At 58.9% G+C, this 18,122-nt stretch overlaps 5 protein-coding genes across 6 annotated transcripts; 2 read left to right on the forward strand and 3 right to left on the reverse strand.

The window, feature by feature from the left end:
- Nucleotides 1-89: 89 nt before the first annotated feature.
- Nucleotides 90-1,899, reverse strand: ENP1 (snoRNA-binding rRNA-processing protein). The gene is made up of 2 exons (XM_047981007.1): nt 1,193-1,899; nt 90-1,140 (listed from the first exon to the last, which is right to left on the reverse strand). The coding sequence occupies exons 1-2, from the start codon at nt 1,786-1,788 to the stop codon at nt 279-281; spliced, it is 1,458 nt and encodes a 485-aa protein (XP_047836965.1). The 5' UTR covers nt 1,789-1,899; the 3' UTR covers nt 90-278.
- A 635-nt stretch (nt 1,900-2,534) lies between these two features.
- Nucleotides 2,535-4,209, forward strand: HGH1. 2 transcript variants are annotated; one of them, XM_047981008.1, is made up of 4 exons: nt 2,535-2,658; nt 2,752-2,901; nt 2,992-3,105; nt 3,187-4,209. In XM_047981008.1, the coding sequence occupies exons 1-4, from the start codon at nt 2,638-2,640 to the stop codon at nt 4,003-4,005; spliced, it is 1,104 nt and encodes a 367-aa protein (XP_047836966.1). In that variant the 5' UTR covers nt 2,535-2,637; the 3' UTR covers nt 4,006-4,209. The 2 variants fall into 2 exon arrangements, with proteins under 2 accessions (XP_047836966.1, XP_047836967.1); XM_047981009.1 differs by having other exon boundaries at nt 2,992-4,209.
- Nucleotides 4,210-4,316: 107 nt separating this feature from the next.
- Nucleotides 4,317-6,897, reverse strand: JDV02_000229 (uncharacterized protein; the record flags this gene model as incomplete). Its single annotated transcript, XM_047981010.1, has 5 exons — nt 4,317-4,756; nt 4,819-5,809; nt 5,862-6,541; nt 6,616-6,711; nt 6,765-6,897. 5 exons carry the CDS (start codon nt 6,895-6,897, stop codon nt 4,317-4,319), a joined length of 2,340 nt encoding a protein of 779 aa, XP_047836968.1.
- A 1,253-nt stretch (nt 6,898-8,150) lies between these two features.
- Nucleotides 8,151-8,507, reverse strand: JDV02_000230 (uncharacterized protein; the record flags this gene model as incomplete). The annotated part of the gene is made up of 1 exon (XM_047981011.1): nt 8,151-8,507. One exon carries the CDS (start codon nt 8,505-8,507, stop codon nt 8,151-8,153), a length of 357 nt encoding a protein of 118 aa, XP_047836969.1.
- Nucleotides 8,508-11,257: 2,750 nt separating this feature from the next.
- Nucleotides 11,258-15,276, forward strand: JDV02_000231 (uncharacterized protein). The gene is made up of 4 exons (XM_047981012.1): nt 11,258-12,122; nt 12,176-12,356; nt 12,429-12,460; nt 12,574-15,276. The coding sequence occupies exons 2-4, from the start codon at nt 12,246-12,248 to the stop codon at nt 14,810-14,812; spliced, it is 2,382 nt and encodes a 793-aa protein (XP_047836970.1). The 5' UTR covers nt 11,258-12,122; nt 12,176-12,245; the 3' UTR covers nt 14,813-15,276.
- Nucleotides 15,277-18,122: the final 2,846 nt, after the last annotated feature.

The following is an 18,122-nucleotide window of genomic DNA, read 5'->3' on the forward strand; positions in this document are numbered from 1 at the left end:
CGATGCCATAGGTATAAGAGGCGGGGAGTAATAGAGTGTGACAGATATAGCTATCTAGTAATATTTTTGAACCCAAGTATTGAAACATGGGGGTCAAGGAACAGGTCTCTATTTTAAACGCCTAAAATAAACGGGCAGATGGATAAAGTCGTTGAGGTATTGAGGTAGCACCATGCTACTAGGTATGTATACCGCTGAGATCATACTAATGCTATTGCGCCGTACGCCATACACAACCCATGCAAATTCCCCGTAGCCGCTGTGACTGCACATGGCCCTTAGTCGATGGCCATGGTGTCGTCTCCGTCCAGCACCGCCTCCTGCTCCAGGGGCACGCCGCGACCCCTGCCGGCCAGCAGCTCCCTCCGCACCTCGGGCCCGATGGCCGAGTGGCCGTGGCTCAGGAGAAGGTCCAGCAGCGACTCGCGTTGGTCCTCGGTGATGTCGCCCTTGTACCTTTGCGCAAAAGCCAGCAGGCTCTGGTGCCAGATGACGGGCAGCTTCGTCTTGACGTCGCCCTCTGCGACGCCCATCATGGCGTCTCCCTGCTGCACGTTGGCGGGGTCGACGCTGCGAAAGCGCAAGAAGTGAAACACCAGCGCGTCGATGACTTGGTAGGGTAGGGCGTACTTCTTCTCGAGCAGTGTTTTGATGAAGATGTTGGTCGCGCCGCCACCCTCGCTGCCCGCCGACGCCTCCTGCGCGGCAATGTCGCACAGGCCCTTGAGTGCAGCCGCCGAATGCAGGACGGGGATCGATATCCTCGCCAAGACGGCCGAGATGATGTGCGCCTCCCGCAGGGTGCAGGTACCGCTGCCAACGAGCGGGAAGAGGAAGCCCTTGAAAAAAGCAGCTGGCTTGTAAAGAGCCTTCTTGAGTGAGTTGAAAAGATGGACGTTGAGCTTTTTCGTCTCGTAGATGTCCTCACGGACCCGCTCTAGAATCACCATCTCGAGGAATCGCTGGATGACTATGGGCTTGTGGGAGACGAATATCCTCGTCGCTTGGTAGCAGGCATTGGTCGTCCAGCTCTCGGGCTTTGTGATTTCCAGAATCTCCTCCCAGTGAGGAATGGTGGGGAGGATCTTGAAGGGTTTGGGGAGCGGCCCGGACTTGTAGCGCGACAAGATCTGCCCGATTCTGGAGGGGGTTAGCAAACAGGGGGTCGCATAGAGTGTGGGGATGGACTGACTTGGTGTAAGCCTCGACCACCTTGGGAGGCAGCTCGTAGTCATCAACAGGCAGTCCGGCTTCCTTTCTGGCCTCTGCAGCCTCGTGGGCGGCAATCTTCTCGAGAATCAGGTCCGCCAGGTTCCGGCTCTCGCCCTCGGCGGGCTCGTCACCCGACGGCTTCTGATCCCATCCATGCTTGAGCAGGTCATCCTCCTCGTCGGGCATAAACTTCTTGTACGTCTCCAGGTCATCTGGATCGACCTCAATCTCCTCGACCACTTCGTCCTCGTCGCCCCACGCTTCGTCCTCGTCGTACGCCTTGCCCTCGTCGGCAACGTCGTCGAAGCGCGAGTCGAAGCCAAAGCTGTCCACCGTGGGCGGGGGCATGGCGGCCGCCTTTTCGGCATTTTCCTCGTCTGCGAGCTCGCGGCCTATCCGCAAGATATTCTTGGAGGCCTTGGAGTCCACGAAGCCCTCATCGCCGCCGTTGTCGGCCTTGGCCCTCTTCTTGCTCGGCTTGTTGCGCAGGACGCCGGTGGCGACGATGTCGTCCTCGAGGGGGTTGTGGCGCCTGGCCTGCTGGCGGCCGGCCATTGGAGTCGTAGCCTTGGGCATACTGTGTCGGCGTCGGTCTTGCGGATTGAAGCGATCCGTCAAGAGCTCAATCAAGCAGCTGGTGGGTGGGCGGTTTGGACGGATGGAGTTGCGCGCGGTGGTGGCAGGCGGGCGGGCGGGCGGTGGACGCAAAATCAAAAATTTGTGCCTTGTCGATCTGCCACCCCTCCGTCCAACCGAAGATGGCTTAGCGCGACGAGCCGGACTGCTCACAAACGCTCACCGCCCTCTAGGGGACCTCTTTGGGCAAGTTACGGGCAGACAGGTTGAGGAACCGTACGAATATTCGAGACGAAAGGGTGGCGGGCATATCCTGCTGCTAGATAGATCGGTGTCGTATAATTTCATCCTGAAGGTTTCACTTGTTGAAATGGTTCGGGCCGCTTGGGCATCTACAACTCACCCTGGCGACCCCCCGCCAGACATCGTGGCTGCGATGCAAATGATTGAAACGACTAAGTCAGTCTGATGACTTGACGTCAGTAGGCGTGTCGAGAAGTTAAAACTGCGTCCCTCATAATGAATGGGATGAATGGATTGGCACATTCGCAGTGACAAAATATGTCATCGTCGACACCACAGCCGTGCTTCCAGAACATTCAAGGAACTCATCCACAGCGAAGAATGGGGACCCCTGTGGGCCCTCTGTAAAAAACCACCCCTGCCGATGACGCTGGCCTGGGCCTTCTATTCCGCCGGGTAGGCTCTGAGGCGGGCGACCACCCCCACTACCAAAAATGCCCCTCCATCAACTCACCTCAGTTTCATTCATCTGAACCATAGGTATCAGTGACCGGTCTTAATCCGCTGCGTCGCGATCTCGCACCCGACCTCACCACACCCGCCGCAATGCCATCAGAACTAGAAGAGGTATGTCGTCCCCCATATTGAGGAGCAGAGGGACCGCACTTTTGCGGCTACGCGCCATCAATGCACGGACTTTGCTGACGCGGCGCAAAAAAGCTTGCCGGCTTCATCGCCCACGCCAACCCTCAGATTCGCCTCGCGGCCACCGAGAACCTGGTTCCGTACTCGACCTCGGACCCGGAGGTCTTCAAAGCAGACGGCCTCAAGCCCATCAAGAACCTCAAGCTCCTCATCAAAGATCACCCTGTGAGCCTAACCCCCCTCTCTGCCCTCCCCCGCGTCGATATCGCAAACCACGAGCTCCTACTGACCCATGCGCGCGCCTGCCCCTCGTAGAAAATCGCCGAGCATGTCCTCACCATGCTGGTCAACCTCTCCGGCGACCCGGAGGTACTAGCAGAACTGGTCAAGGACGACAAGTTTCTCGACGTGCTGCTGTCATACATCATCGTGCGTATGCCGACTTTTTGTTTCTCCTTGTCTAGTGTCGTCCCGCAAAAGACTCACGCGACGTAACGCTTCCCCTTCTAGCAACCGGAGGAGCCCAACGCCGACGTCCAGGCCATGCTCCTCGCCAACCTCTCCAAGGACGACGCCTTCCTGTCCGTGCTCGACCGCACGCAAAAGGCGCCCGCGGAGCTGAGCTCGTCGGAGCGCGTCATCGACCAGTTCATGGACCTGTTCGTCAAGGGCCAGGACGGCGGCTACAACAAGGCCGCCAACTTCGACTACCTGGCGTACGTCCTGGCCAACCTGTCCAAGCACGAGCGCGTGCGGCAGTACTTTTCCTCGCCGCAGGACTACGACGGCGTCGTGCCCCTGGGCAAGATCAAGGTCTTCACCGAGCACAAGTCGGACGTGCGCCGCAAGGGCGTCGCCAGCACCATCAAGAACGCCGCCTTCGACGTCGCCTCGCACCCCTCCTTCCTGTCCGAGTCGGGCGTCGACATCCTCCCCTACGTCCTCCTGCCCATCACCGGCAACGAGGAGTACGACGTCGACGAGGCCCTCGCCATGCTGCCCGACCTGCAGCTCCTGCCCCCCGACAAGCGCCGCGACCCGGACCCGGCCGTCGTCCAGACCCACGTCGAGACGCTGACCCTGCTGACCACGACGCGCGAGGGCAGGGACCTCATGCGCCAGGTCAAGGTCTACCCCATCATCCGCGAGACCCACGCGCGCGTCAACGACGAGGGCGTCAGGGAGGCCTGCGACCGGCTGGTGCAGGTGCTGATGCGAGACGAGGAGGGCGAGGGTAAGAGCGAGGCCGAGATGCTGGCGCACATGGGGGAGAACCCTCGCGTGCGGGAGATTGAGGCCGACGAAGATGATGAGATTGTCGAGGTATAACAGGAAGAAGGGGGGGGGGGGGGGCAAACGACTCGACACGGAAACGCACGCGGTGGGACGGGATATGAACTGACGTTGGGATGATCATTAAAAAAATTGTATAAAGAAACCGGGCAGCCGATCATACGTGATTTCGGCATGAGGCGTAAAACATCGCCATATTAACAGACTTATGGCTTGACGGCCCCTTTGTGGCCAGGCGATCAAAATACTTGCAACCGCACGCCCATACGACCGCCCAGTGATATAATGATGATGCCCAGGTACCTCTTGCTCGCTCGCTCGCACATGTCCTTGTATATACACTACCCCTACCGATGCCCTCCCATGTCCTCGTCATTCTCCCGGAAGATGCTCTTCTTGCGCGAGGCGCTCGCAACCTCCCCGGCTGACAGGTAATCCTCGCCACGCGCCTCGCCCGAGGTTGGCGGCGAGACCGGGGCCGGCGAACCGACGGGTCCTTCTTCCTCGGCCAACCCCCTGACCGGCGACTCGGGCACCACGGGGGGCGGCGGCGTCGGTCTCGCGCCTCCCAAGGAGCCCATCTGCATGGCCGCGTGGGGGACCACGGGTGAGTCGACACGAGCGCTGGAACCAGAGACAAAGCTGGTGTTGTCCCCCATGCCGGAAAAGGAGCTGTTGGAGGGGTTTGACGGCGACCGAGTGCCGTTGCGCCCAAAGTTGGAGTGCTTTTGTATCACCTCGACGGGGGTCAGTCCCGTGTCGTGAAGCTCCACGGGAGGCGATGTGTCTGCCAATATGATTAGCCATCGTTTACCCTCGTCCCACCCTCATACTGAAACGTGCACGTACCGCCAAGCTCCGCAACTTGGGTATCGGCCATCTCGTGATGGACTGATGGCTCTGGCTCAGGCGAGACGGGCGGATACAATGCTGTAACCTTGGCCATCTCCGGAGTCGGACTCGGGTAGGCGGCCTCGGAGCTCGTAACAGTAAAGGATTTGGCGGCGTTTTGACCCCTGATCCAGGATCGGATGCGGTTTCCAGCTTCATCGGTTGAGTCCTTGGAGACACTGCTCCCACGTTGCCGGCGTCGACGCATGCACCAGAAAAGAGCCAGGCCGGCGCCTATCAAAGCAATGACGGGAACCACCACGGCCGGAATGATGACATTCTTCTTACTGCCACTGCTTCCAGAGTCTTCTTGCGGCAGGTCTGGCCGGCCCGTGGGCGTCGCAGAATTGTATGGCCAGTACGTCTTGATCTTGCTCGTGTCGTACTTCGTCGCGAACACATCGCCGAGGGCCGCCGTCTCCCATCCAGAAGCAGGCTTCGTCTTCGTGGCGCCACCCGAAGCGCCGCCGCCAATGACGGAATATATTTTCTCGTGAACGCCGTACTTGCCATACTTTGATGGATCGTACGAGTCGAGCCATTGACCGCTTGTGATGTTGAAGAGAACAATCGGACCCTTATCTAGACACGAAGGCAGGGCGCCAGGAGTGGGGGTATAGCCGCCGAAAACCATCATCTGATCTGGGTACGGCGCGAAGCACTTGTGGCCAGCACGGGCGTGGAGCGCTGTCCCGTTACTGAGCTGTGTCCACGTAAAAGACGGCAGCGACAGCACCCATACGTCGTCGTAGAAATCGTTGGTAGGATGTATGCCATCGAAACCACCGTAGTAGTAGATATTGAAGCTCGAGCGATCGTCGGCTGTGCCGACAACGGCGCAGCCTCTAGCGCGGGTGCTGGGGCCGTCTTTGGTTGACTGTTGGTACCATTTCTTGCTGTCAATGTCGTAGATGTCGATGGTGCGCATAAACTCGGGGCTCTGCTTTGTCTGTACGACGGTCAGTGACCATGGTGGAGCACGGCCTGCAGACAGAACCTACACTAGCATCTTCGTCGGACGACGTGTGCGTCTTGGTCATCCACGCCCATTCGGGGTAAACGACGCCCCCGAGGACGACCAATATGCCGCGCTTACCAACCGGCACCCAGACCAACTCTGCATTGGAGCGACCCTTGACTTTGTCTGGAAGCGTATCGTTGCTCCACTTCTCGCTCAGCTGTGTCGTCAGGTCCAGCGAGATCAGGGTGTTGGACACATTGAGTGCCCTCGTAGATGCGTTGGCGGCGTTCAAGTAGAAAGGCCCGCGACTTGGCGACGTCAAACCCGAAAAGTACCACGCCATGTTCTCCGACGGCACACTGACACCGGCGCCGTAGGCGACGTAACGATTTACGCCGCTGTTGAGGCGCACGTCGAGCAGCCCCGTCTTGAACAGTGGCTTATCTACGCCATATTTGTACGCCGTGTACTTGAGAACGGCATCCGCGGCTGGCTCTTCGTACAGGGCGCTGTTTTTGAGCATGATGCCGCCGTACAAGAAGAACTCGGCGTCATTTCCGAGGAGGGCTCCGTCCTGGAAGTTGGGTTCGGAGCTAATGCTGTCCAGCTTGCCGCCCCTGGCTTTGGAGAACTCATTCTTGAGAAGTAACGCTGTGACGTTGGTGTCGGGGGAGAAGGAATCGCTAAGATTGTACGCGAGGATGATTCCCTGAAGGTTGCCTACGACGGGTCAGCCCAAATGCAGACACATCTATCGGAGCCATGGGCGACGATTTGATTCGAAGCAGGCGTACCATCACTAACAACGGTCCCTAGGTTCCCCGAGTCGAACCCGGGAGACCACCATATGTCACCTCCATCGAGGTATACCGTGTCTCTTATCAAGGTGGCTGCAGCCTAGGTCAGAGGTACTCGGCAGCGGAAGTGGGTGACGGTGTCGTACCTCGAGGCTGTGACCAGTAGCATATGCTTGTATTGATCTGATGCTGTTGCCAGTTGGTGAACTGCGCCGAGCAGGGAGACCCCCAGACGGCGAGGATCCCCAGCAAAAGACTGGCATGACACTTCATCGTCATGTAGGTGTTTACGGTACCAGACCCGACACCGCGAGGATGGCCGAGCAGACCAGAAGGGGGAGGAGGGCTCGCCGTACCCCAAGGGTCGCTTGAGCAACCTCTCTCTTTTGCCGCGATGGCCGTCCAAGAACTACTGTGTAACGTGGAGTGAGGGGGGGCCGGGAAAACGTGAGGCGTCACGTTGGCTCCAGATGGCGTCAAGCCGTTGCAGGCACAGAATGCGACGACGACCCCCAGGGCCAGGTGGAAGCCACAAGACGGAGGCACCGGAGGCTGCGCTTGAGGCTTGGGAGCCTCAACGAGTGTCGAACAAGGCGGCTCAAACACAGGGTACCCACGAGGGGGGGCGCGACTCACGAGGATGAAAAAGAGAAGCACACGGACTGGGCGATATGCACGGGCAAGATGGAGCATGCGGGTCGGGGCATGGTTGGGACAACGCAGAACACAATCGGCTCTCCATCCAACCGCACGACATCAGCCACGGGGGAAAGGGAGGGCCGCGACAAAAGGTCTAAAAATTCCATGTGTGGGTGGTTGCCTGTCGTGCAAGGGCAAATTCCTGCTTTGTGTCTGTTGAAGAAGTACTGTACTGTACAGTACTGTACACACAACTTTCCTTGTGGTTACCGTACGCTTGTTGCAACCTGTCTGGTAGCATTATCGGTAGCTCCCTCATGTCATGCTGCGAGACGACAGACGACAAGAATGGTTCCATTCTGTGCAGCACAGTCGCCACAATGGGACGCAGCACCGAAACGCTATCAATTGGGTGAGATGATGAGCGGGGTGCAGTTGTGATGGCAGAGCGGGGTGATGAGGTCGGTGCAGTGCACACCAGCCTGGATTCTGCATTGGCCGGCCTCCCTTTGTAGAAGGCCCATGTCGTATCGAGGGACCGGACCCAAAAGAACGTGGTGGTCAGCAATGAAGTTTTTGCGAGACCAAGTCATCTAGGGTGGCCGGCAAGAAGGCGACGAACAACTGTCTCGAGCCTTCAGCCGCAACACAACAACCGGCCCGTGGTCCAGCAAGACATGCAAGACCCCGCACGGCGGCCGACATTGCGAGGGCAGACAAGGATGGCGCCGGAGGTAGCGGGGACCAGAAGGTTGAGGCCGAACAAAGAGTAATCCGTCGGGCGGAACGTAGCCGAACCTGCCTGTTCCGCCGCTGAAGCTTGGCACAACTCGCCAATGTCAATTCCCGTGAGGGACTCGACGGACAGGTAGGTGATGAGGCTGGTCCTGGTATCAAGTATTTCTGCGATGGTGAAAAACAGTAAACTGTGATGCTGTACACCGCCATGTTCTGCCGTGGCCGGGAAACTCGCACTGGGAAACCGGGGAGCTGTGGCGAGGCTGGCCATCCGCCCGACCGATGTGCCGCCACCGCCGCCGCCGCCGCCGCGACGACTTTTGCCAGTTGTGCGTGCTGTGCTGCTTGACTACCACCGGACAGACAGGGCTGTACAAACGGAGTGCGAGCAAGTTGGCAAGGATGGTGAGCTGGTTGCCCAGCTGCAGGTCTGACTGCAGTCGGGGGAGCGTCGTGCTTGCTGCGACGGGTCCGCGAGGCCCGCACGCAGCGGCCACTGCATGCCGCGTCATGCAAGTGTGCTTGTGTACGGGTCCTGGCTGGCCAACATCTGGTGCCGGCTCAGGTGGCGAGACGAGGTGCTGTGATGCGGGTGACGAGAGCTGGCTGGGCTCACTCGCGTCTGGATCGGCGCATCACAGCACAACAGCGTCGCAGAGCGCAGCGCATTTGCCGAGGCGCCCTATTGGGCTGCAAGGGGAAGACGATGGTGTTGGTCGCCCGGACCACTGCTGGGCCCTGCGCGAGCTAATAATTGCTGCTGTGTTGGGCGAGGCCAACAACAATAGGCGGGCGAGCGTGGCGGCTGTGATGGTGGCAGTGGTGAGGCGAGTCGTGAGGGGAGAAAGAGGGGCGGGGGGGCTTGTGTGGATGATGGATGAGGTGGTTGGCGGCGGGGAACCTGGGACTGTGGACAGGGCTTGGACCTGGACCGGCAGGCACGACCCATGGTCGTGCTTGCCATGATGGACAAGATGTGTCCTCCTCTAACAGTGGACGGACCCACGACTCGCACCGCGACAAGAGCCAGCCAGCGACAGATAGTTGAGCTCAGGCGCAAACAGTTGGAACCCCCAACCAAAAGAGCCAGTGTCATAATGGGTGCCTCTTGTCCACGTTTCCACGGCACCGATACGAGTCGCCCAGCGGTCGTTGGAACTCGGATAATCGTCCACATGACTCGATCAGGAAAGCACGCCTCGGACCACGAGCTCGGAGACGACGAAGCAGAAACGAAAGCTTACCGGCCCGCAAGGCTGACGGCGGCCAGGGTCACAGGGGCCAGTATCCACGCGTTGTGTATACCACTAGTACAAACTCGTGTTTGCCCGTCGGGCTCAGTCAGGCAGTAAGCACCTGCTCATGGCGCCAGTTCGCAGATGGGTGAGACGGGCTTGGTTGAGATGGAGAGAAGGAAAAAAAACAAGCGCAGCAGCGGCGGCCGCGGGTGGTGAGGGTAGAAGGTCCGTCGTGCATGAAGCAGCAGCAGCAGCAGCAGCCTCTGCCGCTGCAGCGCACCTCAGTAAACGTTTGAGGTTGCAGTGAGGTGCACCACCCAGAGGCACCCCTGTCCCCCCCCCCCGGACCCGGGCACGCCCGCTGGTTTCCCGCTGCCAGGACCCTGAGCCCTGGCCCGAGCTGGGGCTTGGCTTGACGCCACACAGCTCGTGGAGCTTCCATCATTCCATCAGTGGACGGCCGTTTCCTCGGGCGTTGCCTGGACAGGCAGCTTGCTCAACAGCCAATCCAAGGCCCCTGCGGGGCTCCCCATTGCCCTTTGTGGAACGGGCCAGAAAGAGGGGCGCTAGCCCTACCTTAGCAGTAGCGACAGGGCTTCGATCCGATGGCTGCTGTCTGTCCCGCTTTCCGTCCTGTGTCCAATCCAACCTCACCACCACCCTCATGCCTCTGCTTGGAAAACCACGACGTCCCCATCCAGTCCAGAACTCGACCACCACGAGCGCCATTGCATTGCCACCGCTGGCTGGCGGCGCCCAACAATCGACAAGCCCGCTACTAGTTTCTCACATCATTGTGTGTTGGTGGCCCTTGGTTTGGCCCCAAGCAGCCTCCGCTCAGCCTCGCCTCGTCACCCATGGTGATGTTAACGGGAGGCTGGCATCTCGCGATTCTTCCAGCAGCCCGACGTCGGACTGAACTCGACAGCTGGCCAGCCAGCTCCCCCCATGCTAGTAGGTAGTGCAGTGGCACCCCATGCATGTGATTCCGGCCGGGATGGCAACCTCTTTGCGGGGGCTGCCGCCAAGTATCGTCGTGCTGTAGTACGTACGACGCTCTTCTTTCGCACGAGACATGCACTGGTGTACTAAAGGCGAGGAAGGCGCTTGACTTGGAACGGCACACGGACCCTGCCCCCCCCCTTCACGATGCCTCGTCTCCGTATTCTCACTGCCTGAAAAAGCACGGGCCAGGGCGTCTCATCTCATCTTGGAACCATCTGTCTTTTTGCTGCGGCGGCCGTGCAGTACCCGAGGTGACACAGCCGGGCGCAGTGTGCCGGACGGACCACAGCCTGGCGAATGGCCAGCACCTTGGTCGTGGTACGGACATCTGGCTCGCCCTTCCCAAACTGGCCCTTCTGATACCTACAGTACAGCACGGATGTGTGCAAGATCGATCTCTGCGTCTGCCCACCCCTGGCCCCTGACCCCCCCCCCTGCCCGTGCTCCGCGCTCCTCGGGTCGATCGCTGTGTTACCTCTTGTGACGAACGAACACGCGGACGTCGAGCTTAGCGTTCAGCTACAGACAAGCCTCTTTGCTTGCGGGCCAATTGGGACATGTTGGACACCGAGACATGCCGCGGCTTTTGTTCGCTCAGGGCATGCCTGACGACGCTTGGCCCGACCGGCCGCCCGGCGAGACCGGGGGGTCGGTTCGGAGGCGCAAGACGCGGCCTATGTCGCCGGGTGGGCCGCCGGATGTGGGTTACACCTGATGGTTGTGTGTGTGTGCCTCAACCAGCACATCAGCAAGCAAGCAAAGCACACCCACCACACTGTACCATGCCGAGCAGGCTGCCGATTTTCCCGCACGCCATGTGCAGCACTTACGGTACGGTACAGTACAGTACGGTAACGGTACGATACCCACGCCTGGGGTCGTATCTCGCACCCCGGCCTGGAATCCAACCCAAGGCGAATGGTCCGCTTTTGACCAGAAAGTCGTGATGCTGCGTGGCTACAGGGCCTGCCTTGTGCGCGGTTGTTACCCCTTCTGGCTTCCCCTCCCCGGAAGAACAAGTTCGTCGGCCCTGTTGCTGACCGCTTCGATGTCACCAGTCCCGTTCCGGCAGGGAAAGGGACTTCATCAACACAGAGTCCGTCGCCCGCCGATGGGACCAGGCGGGGGAGCTTCACCTCGCTACGTGTAGTCGTATGCGTGTACGTAGCACATACATCTGCCCGGATCCAAGCCACAGTATCCTGTGACTTGTCGGACCTTTTGGTAGAGCCATTGGGTGGCTGGACTCAGGTGCTGGGCTTCCCTCTGGTCCTAGGCTCGGGCAAAGAGCTCAAACAGGTCCGCGTATAGCACGCCTTGTTGGCCCGGCTGCCTCGACACCGTTCGACGTGGATCGAGTGGCACTTTCAGCGTGGGCCTGGCGTCGCCTGTCGCCTTCTGTCAGGGACCCGGCTGAGGCTGCACGAGCCCCAGCCTCCGTGATCCATCCATAACCTTCCTACCCTCCATACTTGCGCATATCTACGTGCAAGTGCCCCCCACCCATTCTTGGCCGTATCCTGCTCTTCCTCTTTTTTTTTTTTTTTTTTTCATTTTGCGAATCGCAGCACCAGAGCCGCGTCCCCCGTCTGGCGAAGCCTGTCAGTGGTCTCACGCTCGCTACTGGCCACGCATCTGCCGGTGATTGTGTCCCGCGATCGCTCGTTCGGCGAGACAGTCAGTCACGATGCGTCGCCAAGCCGTTCTCTGGGCCCTCGGTGCCCTCGCCTCTCTAGTCGCAGGCTCACCCGATGACAATCCCGTTCAGGGTAATGTGGCGAGCAGCAGTCTCGTTCACCACCTCACCCAGGTTCAGATGTACAGCGCCGCATGCGCCGAATGCTGCACCCTCACATGTCCTAGTGTGATCAGGACCATTATATAGTGAGAATTCCGCCTCATTCACAAAAGATGTGTCCTTTCTAACGCGACTACAGCGTAAACCAAACTGTGACTGAGAAGGAGACGGTATGTTAGCATGCTCAGACCACTGGCGATGCCTCACTCATGCGGCTGAAAACTCAGGTCACGGCCACGGCAACGCAACACGATGTGTCAACCAAACTTGAGTACACGACGCAGTTCCAGACCACGACAACAACGGCGACGTACAAGACCGTAAGTGCCCAAAATTTTTTTTTGGCGTAAGCGCCGCCATCTACCAGCTGCTAATACGTCCTGCTTCCTCAGTCTTATCCCGTGACGGTAACAAAGACCACAAAGTAAGATCCCCTGCGTTTTTGTAGCGACCCAGAACATGGGTGGTCGCTCCCTATATATTCGCCTCTCGACAGGCTCCATGAAAAGGGTTCAGGGCCATGCTGACCATTCATAGCTGCAAGCCGAGACCAGACCCGGTGCAGACTGCATCCTACAGCCTAGTAGCTCGTGAGCTGGACGAGCGAACTGATCACTGGTGCGAAACTGTCACGACGACAGAGTGGAAGACAACAACGACCACCAAGGCCGTCACGGTCATTCAGTCCCAGATCACCACCAAGACGGTTCTCGTGCCGACCGTGTCCGTCGTGCCCACAACGGTTCAGGTGCCGACGACAGTCGCCGTACCGACCACAATTGAGGACACCGAGACAGTCACGCAGGTTCGCACTACCTCGGAGACCGTCTGGGTGCCTACAACGTATACGACAACGACCACGTTTTCGACCACATACCCGGTCACGGTCACGCGCGACCACACGATGTTGACCACCAGCGTCGCCACCGAGTACATCACAACCGTGTCCACGTTCACTACCAGCTACCCCGTGGTGACGGAGGTGACAAAGGTGGTTACGCAGACGGCGGTCGTGACGGAGCCGGGTCAGGATACTACCGTGACCCTGCCTGGAGAGACGAAAACGCTCCCCGCGGAGACTAAGACCCTTCCACCGGAGACCAAGACTCTCCCAGGAGAGACCATAACACTTCCCGGAGAGACCAAGACGCTTCCCGGCGAAACCGTCGTCACCACAGTCACTACAACGCTGCCAGGACAGACGGTGACAACCACCAAGGACGGCCAGACGATTACGACGACGCTTCCCGGTACGACCGTGGTCACGACGACGACGGTAGTGATTGGACCAACGACAGTCACCGTTCCTGGTGGCACGGCCACCGTCACATCGGTCGTGGACGTCACGGTCTGTCCCGCGCCGACGGGAGCTTTGAGGCCGCTACCAAAGGACTCGGACCTGACGTTTGGCTGCAAGCCAGGATACGTGTGCAATCCGCCCAAGCCCCAGGGGTGCAACCTGTGGCCCAGTCCCCCGAGCAAGGACTATGTCTGCAGTTCTCAGGAGTGCATACCGGCCCCGCTGTTCAAGAAGGTGACCTGGCCGCCGAACGAGACGGCCTACTACCCCCCGCAAGAGGGCTACTTCAACCTGAACCCGGAAGCCTTCGGCCTGTCCTACGACATCTTTGACTACAAGCTGTGCGAATTGGTCGTGGACGGTCACAAGACGACGATTACAACCGGGAACTGGGGGTCTCAGGCCACTCTCTCGCAATGGCCGAAACCGACTGCCGCCTCGCCTTCCGCCTACCTCGTGCAGCGTCGCCAGCTTCGAAAGTTGAGCAAGCGCGCCATCGCGCCTGGTGTCTGCTTCGCCGACTGCAACAACGCGTGGTTGGTTGCTCAGTCCACCGGCAAGACAGATGCGCTCTGCAAAGCCGGGTCCGACTTCCAGATTGCCTACGCCCTCTGCACGAAATGCGTCACAGACCACGAGACGGAGATCAAGCAGACGATCCGAGACTATATCGGGCCAGAGTTTGCCCAGTACCTCGACTACTGCTCTGGCTCGGGGCCACAGCCCACGTCGACGTCGGCTTCGGCTCCCGAGAGCGCGGTCACGTCGCTGCCATCCGTCGGGACGAGCAGCCAGGCTGCTACAAGCAGCGGCGATTTTACCCCGATCCCTCCTTCGTCGACACCGAGCCCAACTCCGACGACACCGTCACCTTCATCGACTCCACCGTTGACTTCGACACCCGAGCCACCGACCTCGACGCCCGAGCCCATCTCCTCGACACCTGAGCCTCCTTCGTCGACGCCTCAGTCGTCGCCTGCAACGTCTGAGACGTCTGTGCCTAAATCGTCACCGTCGCAGACCGGGCCGGGATCCACTGAATCCTCGGGTCCGACAGGTAGCTCTTCCTCGTCTGTTGAGAGCGCTGCATCGTCTGTTGAGAGCGCTGCGTCGTCCGCCCAGAGCTCTGAGCCACCTGCCCAGAGCACTGCTGCGGCAGTGAGTCCCTCGCTTACCAGTAGCACAGCCGCATCGCAGGCAGAGTCGGTGTCGGCCACTCCGCCGGACCAGCAAGTCCCGACGGGCACTGAGGAGGATACTGCTGTGCCGACTGGTGGCCCCAATGAAACCACGGCTCCCGGCGGGGGAGACGGCTTTAACGTCACCTCGCCGGCCGCCTCGGGCACCATTACGGGCACAGGCGGGATGACCACCAGCACGGGCGTGCCGGTGGTGACGGCCGCCGCCCCCATGATCGGCGCGGGCAGCACCGCCCTGACGGCTGCCATTGCTGTTTTCGTCGCTCTCATTGTTTGAGCCTGAGCTGTTGCGGCCCCATGTCTGGCCGCGCTCAAGCCACAGTCCTCGTTCACGACTATCCTTGATGACCGCTTTATCCCTAATGAATAATGGCGAAAGAAACGACGAGTACGATGCAGGCGCTGGATGTGCAGCGACCATGTCATTTTTATCTATCCCATCGTACGCGGAAAAGGGACCCGGCGGCAGTTTGTGTACATACCCCCGATACCAATAAAGGCATATCTCGGGGTCAATGTGATGATGAGGCGGCGCGTGTGTGAACTGGAAGGAGAAGGGGGGAGGGGGCTGGAGCAATCGATCGGGACAAGGACCGCGTTTTGCGGAGCGGCATCGGCTCTCTCGTCTCCCTCGTGAGAACAGAGCAGCACAAAGTAGTGGTACCACAGTTCATTTGAAATATAGTCTCACAAAAAGTCACGACGGAAGCGACGCCACGACGCCGTGCCGCGCATTCGGATCCCTATGCGCTGTCTGTTTCCGGAAGGCCTCGTCCGCCATGGGTCATTATCCTGTCGCGACGATGCTGTACTGTGAAACTGCTTGTCATTGTTTGCCAACACTCGTTTCGTCGATATGCTGTACTGTACTGCACAGGGCCTACCGTATCGTGAGACACTGTAGTGCCGACGTTCTGCAGCTTGCTCCGCGGCAGCAAACAACGGGTGACGATGCAGATTGCAGCAACCACCGCCTTGTCACACCCCCCCCCTCCTATCCCTCTCCCTTTAATCTCCCGTATCCAACCGGCCTATAAAATCGAGGGCCGCCTTGGTTTCCGCTACTGCCTGCCTATTCCTGCTCGGCGGGCGGGCGGAAGGAAGAAAAACGAACAGGAACTCTCACCATACTTACTTACAGTTCCCGTTCATACTAGCCGTCGCCGGCCTCGTCGGCCCCCGTCCATCCGTCCGTCCGTCCTTACCTGCGACGCGCAGGGCTTCTACAACACGGCGGGGCAGGATGTGCTTCCAGCCGAGCAAGCCAACCTCCTGCTCGCATACCACACGCCCCTACCTATCTATCGTACGTGCCGCTGCCGGATCGTGTGTGGATTCATCGTGGCGGGCTCGACGTCGTATCTAAAACCACGACATAGGGCAGAGGCGGAGGCAGAGGCAGAGGGGAGCTGAGGGTGGCTTTCTCGAGCGGCGCGCAAGCACCACACCACCACCGTCAGTATGTACGAACTGCCTGGCCCGGTCTACATCACTCTGCCCCCTTCACCCTCTCTTGTTTTCTTTGTGGTTTTGTGTCCCTTTCCATCCGGGCTGGTCGCTACAGCTGCATCGACATAACCATGAACACGCGCGTCGTTGCCGTGCTGTTGCTGCTCCTTTGACGACCTCGACTAACTACCGTCTACAGGGCCCCTCCCATATATACGCGGACACACCTTTAGGTTTGCACCCAAGTATATTACCTACCGCGAGGAGGCGAAGAGACGGGCGTGCGCAACCTACTACAGGCGTCGTTCGCCGAGGTCATATCGGGGTGGTCGACGAGGACGCCCACATAGGTGGTGGAGGGTCGACGAGGATGGAAACATAGGAGGGAGGGCTTTGGTGGCCTCGGTTGCGTACCTACCTATGTACGCCTCGACCAAGGGGCCGGTTCTCTCCGTCCGTCCGTCCGTCCCTCGCCTTCTCTCTGCCTAACGTGGGTCTGTTCCTCCTCCGCCTCCTCCTCCTCGCAGGCGTGGGGGGGGGGGGGAGTAGCACCCAGCTACGAGGTAGGCGGGAGGAGGAAGAGGAAGAGGAGAAGCACAGCACCGGGAAGACGACGCTAACGGACGCTCGAACGATATCGTCATGTGCCATACATAACTCCTGATTTTCATTCTAATTCTTAGAATTTTCAAGACTTGTAAGGCATATGGACTTGTAAGGCATGTGGCGCCGAAACGGGGACCTACGACGTGAGACAAGGGCTCCCCATCCCAACGTTGAGTGACTGGGCGTTGCAGGTACTAACTAACTTACCTTGTTATGGTCCTAACAGCCTTTCACTTGGTCGTTCTATTTCTTCCCGCTCCCACGCCGTGATACTCTGTCGGCCAGCGCGGCACGCACAGGGTTCAACCAGACGCCCGGTTCCGGGGCATAGCATTTGGTTGCCTGAGGTCCTTGACACCAACTCATACCCTGAATTTTCCAGAGAGCAAATGACAGCACATGCAGCTCGGTGCCGACCACGCGTCAGTAGCTACGACGATGAAGGTAATCAAGGAGTTCATCCCCATTCGGTGTAGATAGCTTACTGCATGATCCCCCTAGTAAATAACGAAAGCGCCGTAGGTTTACCATGCCACTATCCAAGCCGCCGAGTCTCGACTGGTGCCGGCCCAACAATATGTTCGTCCGATATACATCTCTTATAATCAATAGTAGGCGCTCAGAAAGGGCGCACGGTTCGTAATGGAACCATGTTCACCGTTCTCGCACTACTTGCACGTCCAAGATGCCTTTGAAGGATTCACAGCGTTGGCTTCACCGTCCGGGTCGTCGGTTGAGCGGATCCAGTCGTGTTGCGGCCTAGCTAAGATGCAGCAAATATCCCACGGGTACAACTGACGGGCATGGCTTTCCAGAAGCAAGCGACACCTCTACGGCGTATAAATATCTCTTTCCTTCTATGAGATTTTGATGCACCCAACTCATCATCGCTTCCCAACTCACTCTTCTTGCCAAACAGTACGATGAAGCTCAATGTCCTTCTCCTCGCAGCTGGTGCGGCCACCGCACTGCCCACGGCGACAAACAAGACGCAAAGTCTTGTTCTTGAACGTCAAACTTTCGACGCTGAAACTGCCAATGCAATCGCTGGGGGTTACGTCTATATATCTTCTCTCGAACAGTTCGTGGACCATCGCAACAAACGAGATCCCCCAAACGTTAACTAGAGCTCGGATGGCTGCCCTGCGTCTCCGGAAAATTATTATCAACTCCCATTTCTTCCGGCATGCCAGCGCCACGACTTCGCTTATCGAAACTTCAGGGCCCTGAACCTGCTCACGGAGACAACTAAAAAAGAAATTGACTGGATGTTCAAGCATGAATAAGCATTTACGGCCCCCTCCCCCTTTGCTCCCTGGTCGTCCGACGCTAGACACTCCGAGATGACTCTTGGCCGATGCATTATTTATATAAAGCCGGGTTTGCTGACTTGGTGCATCATAAAGCCTCTACAGCATATGTGACAAAGCCCATGATTTCAACCAGAGATCATGCAAAGAGCTGGCAGATGCATACTTTGCTGCGGCGAGACTCGAAGCCTAGTCGGGGGATATGCGGCCAAACGGACTGAG

This window comes from Purpureocillium takamizusanense, chromosome 1 (genome assembly GCF_022605165.1).
Source record: "Purpureocillium takamizusanense chromosome 1, complete sequence".
In the NCBI taxonomy this organism is placed as follows: domain Eukaryota; kingdom Fungi; phylum Ascomycota; class Sordariomycetes; order Hypocreales; family Ophiocordycipitaceae; genus Purpureocillium; species Purpureocillium takamizusanense.

Coding starts and splice junctions, on each gene's coding strand:
- JDV02_000231 (XM_047981012.1), top strand. CDS start 12,246: ATGCGGCTGAAAACTCAGGTCACGGCCACGGCAACGCAACACGATGTG. Junction 12,357..12,428: donor CAACGGCGACGTACAAGACC/GTAAGTGCCCAA, acceptor CTGCTTCCTCAG/TCTTATCCCGTGACGGTAAC. Junction 12,461..12,573: donor ACGGTAACAAAGACCACAAA/GTAAGATCCCCT, acceptor GACCATTCATAG/CTGCAAGCCGAGACCAGACC.
- HGH1 (XM_047981008.1), top strand. CDS start 2,638: ATGCCATCAGAACTAGAAGAG. Junction 2,902..2,991: donor TCCTCATCAAAGATCACCCT/GTGAGCCTAACC, acceptor TGCCCCTCGTAG/AAAATCGCCGAGCATGTCCT. Junction 3,106..3,186: donor TGCTGCTGTCATACATCATC/GTGCGTATGCCG, acceptor TTCCCCTTCTAG/CAACCGGAGGAGCCCAACGC.
- ENP1 (XM_047981007.1), bottom strand. CDS start 1,788: ATGCCCAAGGCTACGACTCCAATGGCCGGCCGCCAGCAGGCCAGGCGC. Junction 1,141..1,192: donor GTGGTCGAGGCTTACACCAA/GTCAGTCCATCC, acceptor AACCCCCTCCAG/AATCGGGCAGATCTTGTCGC.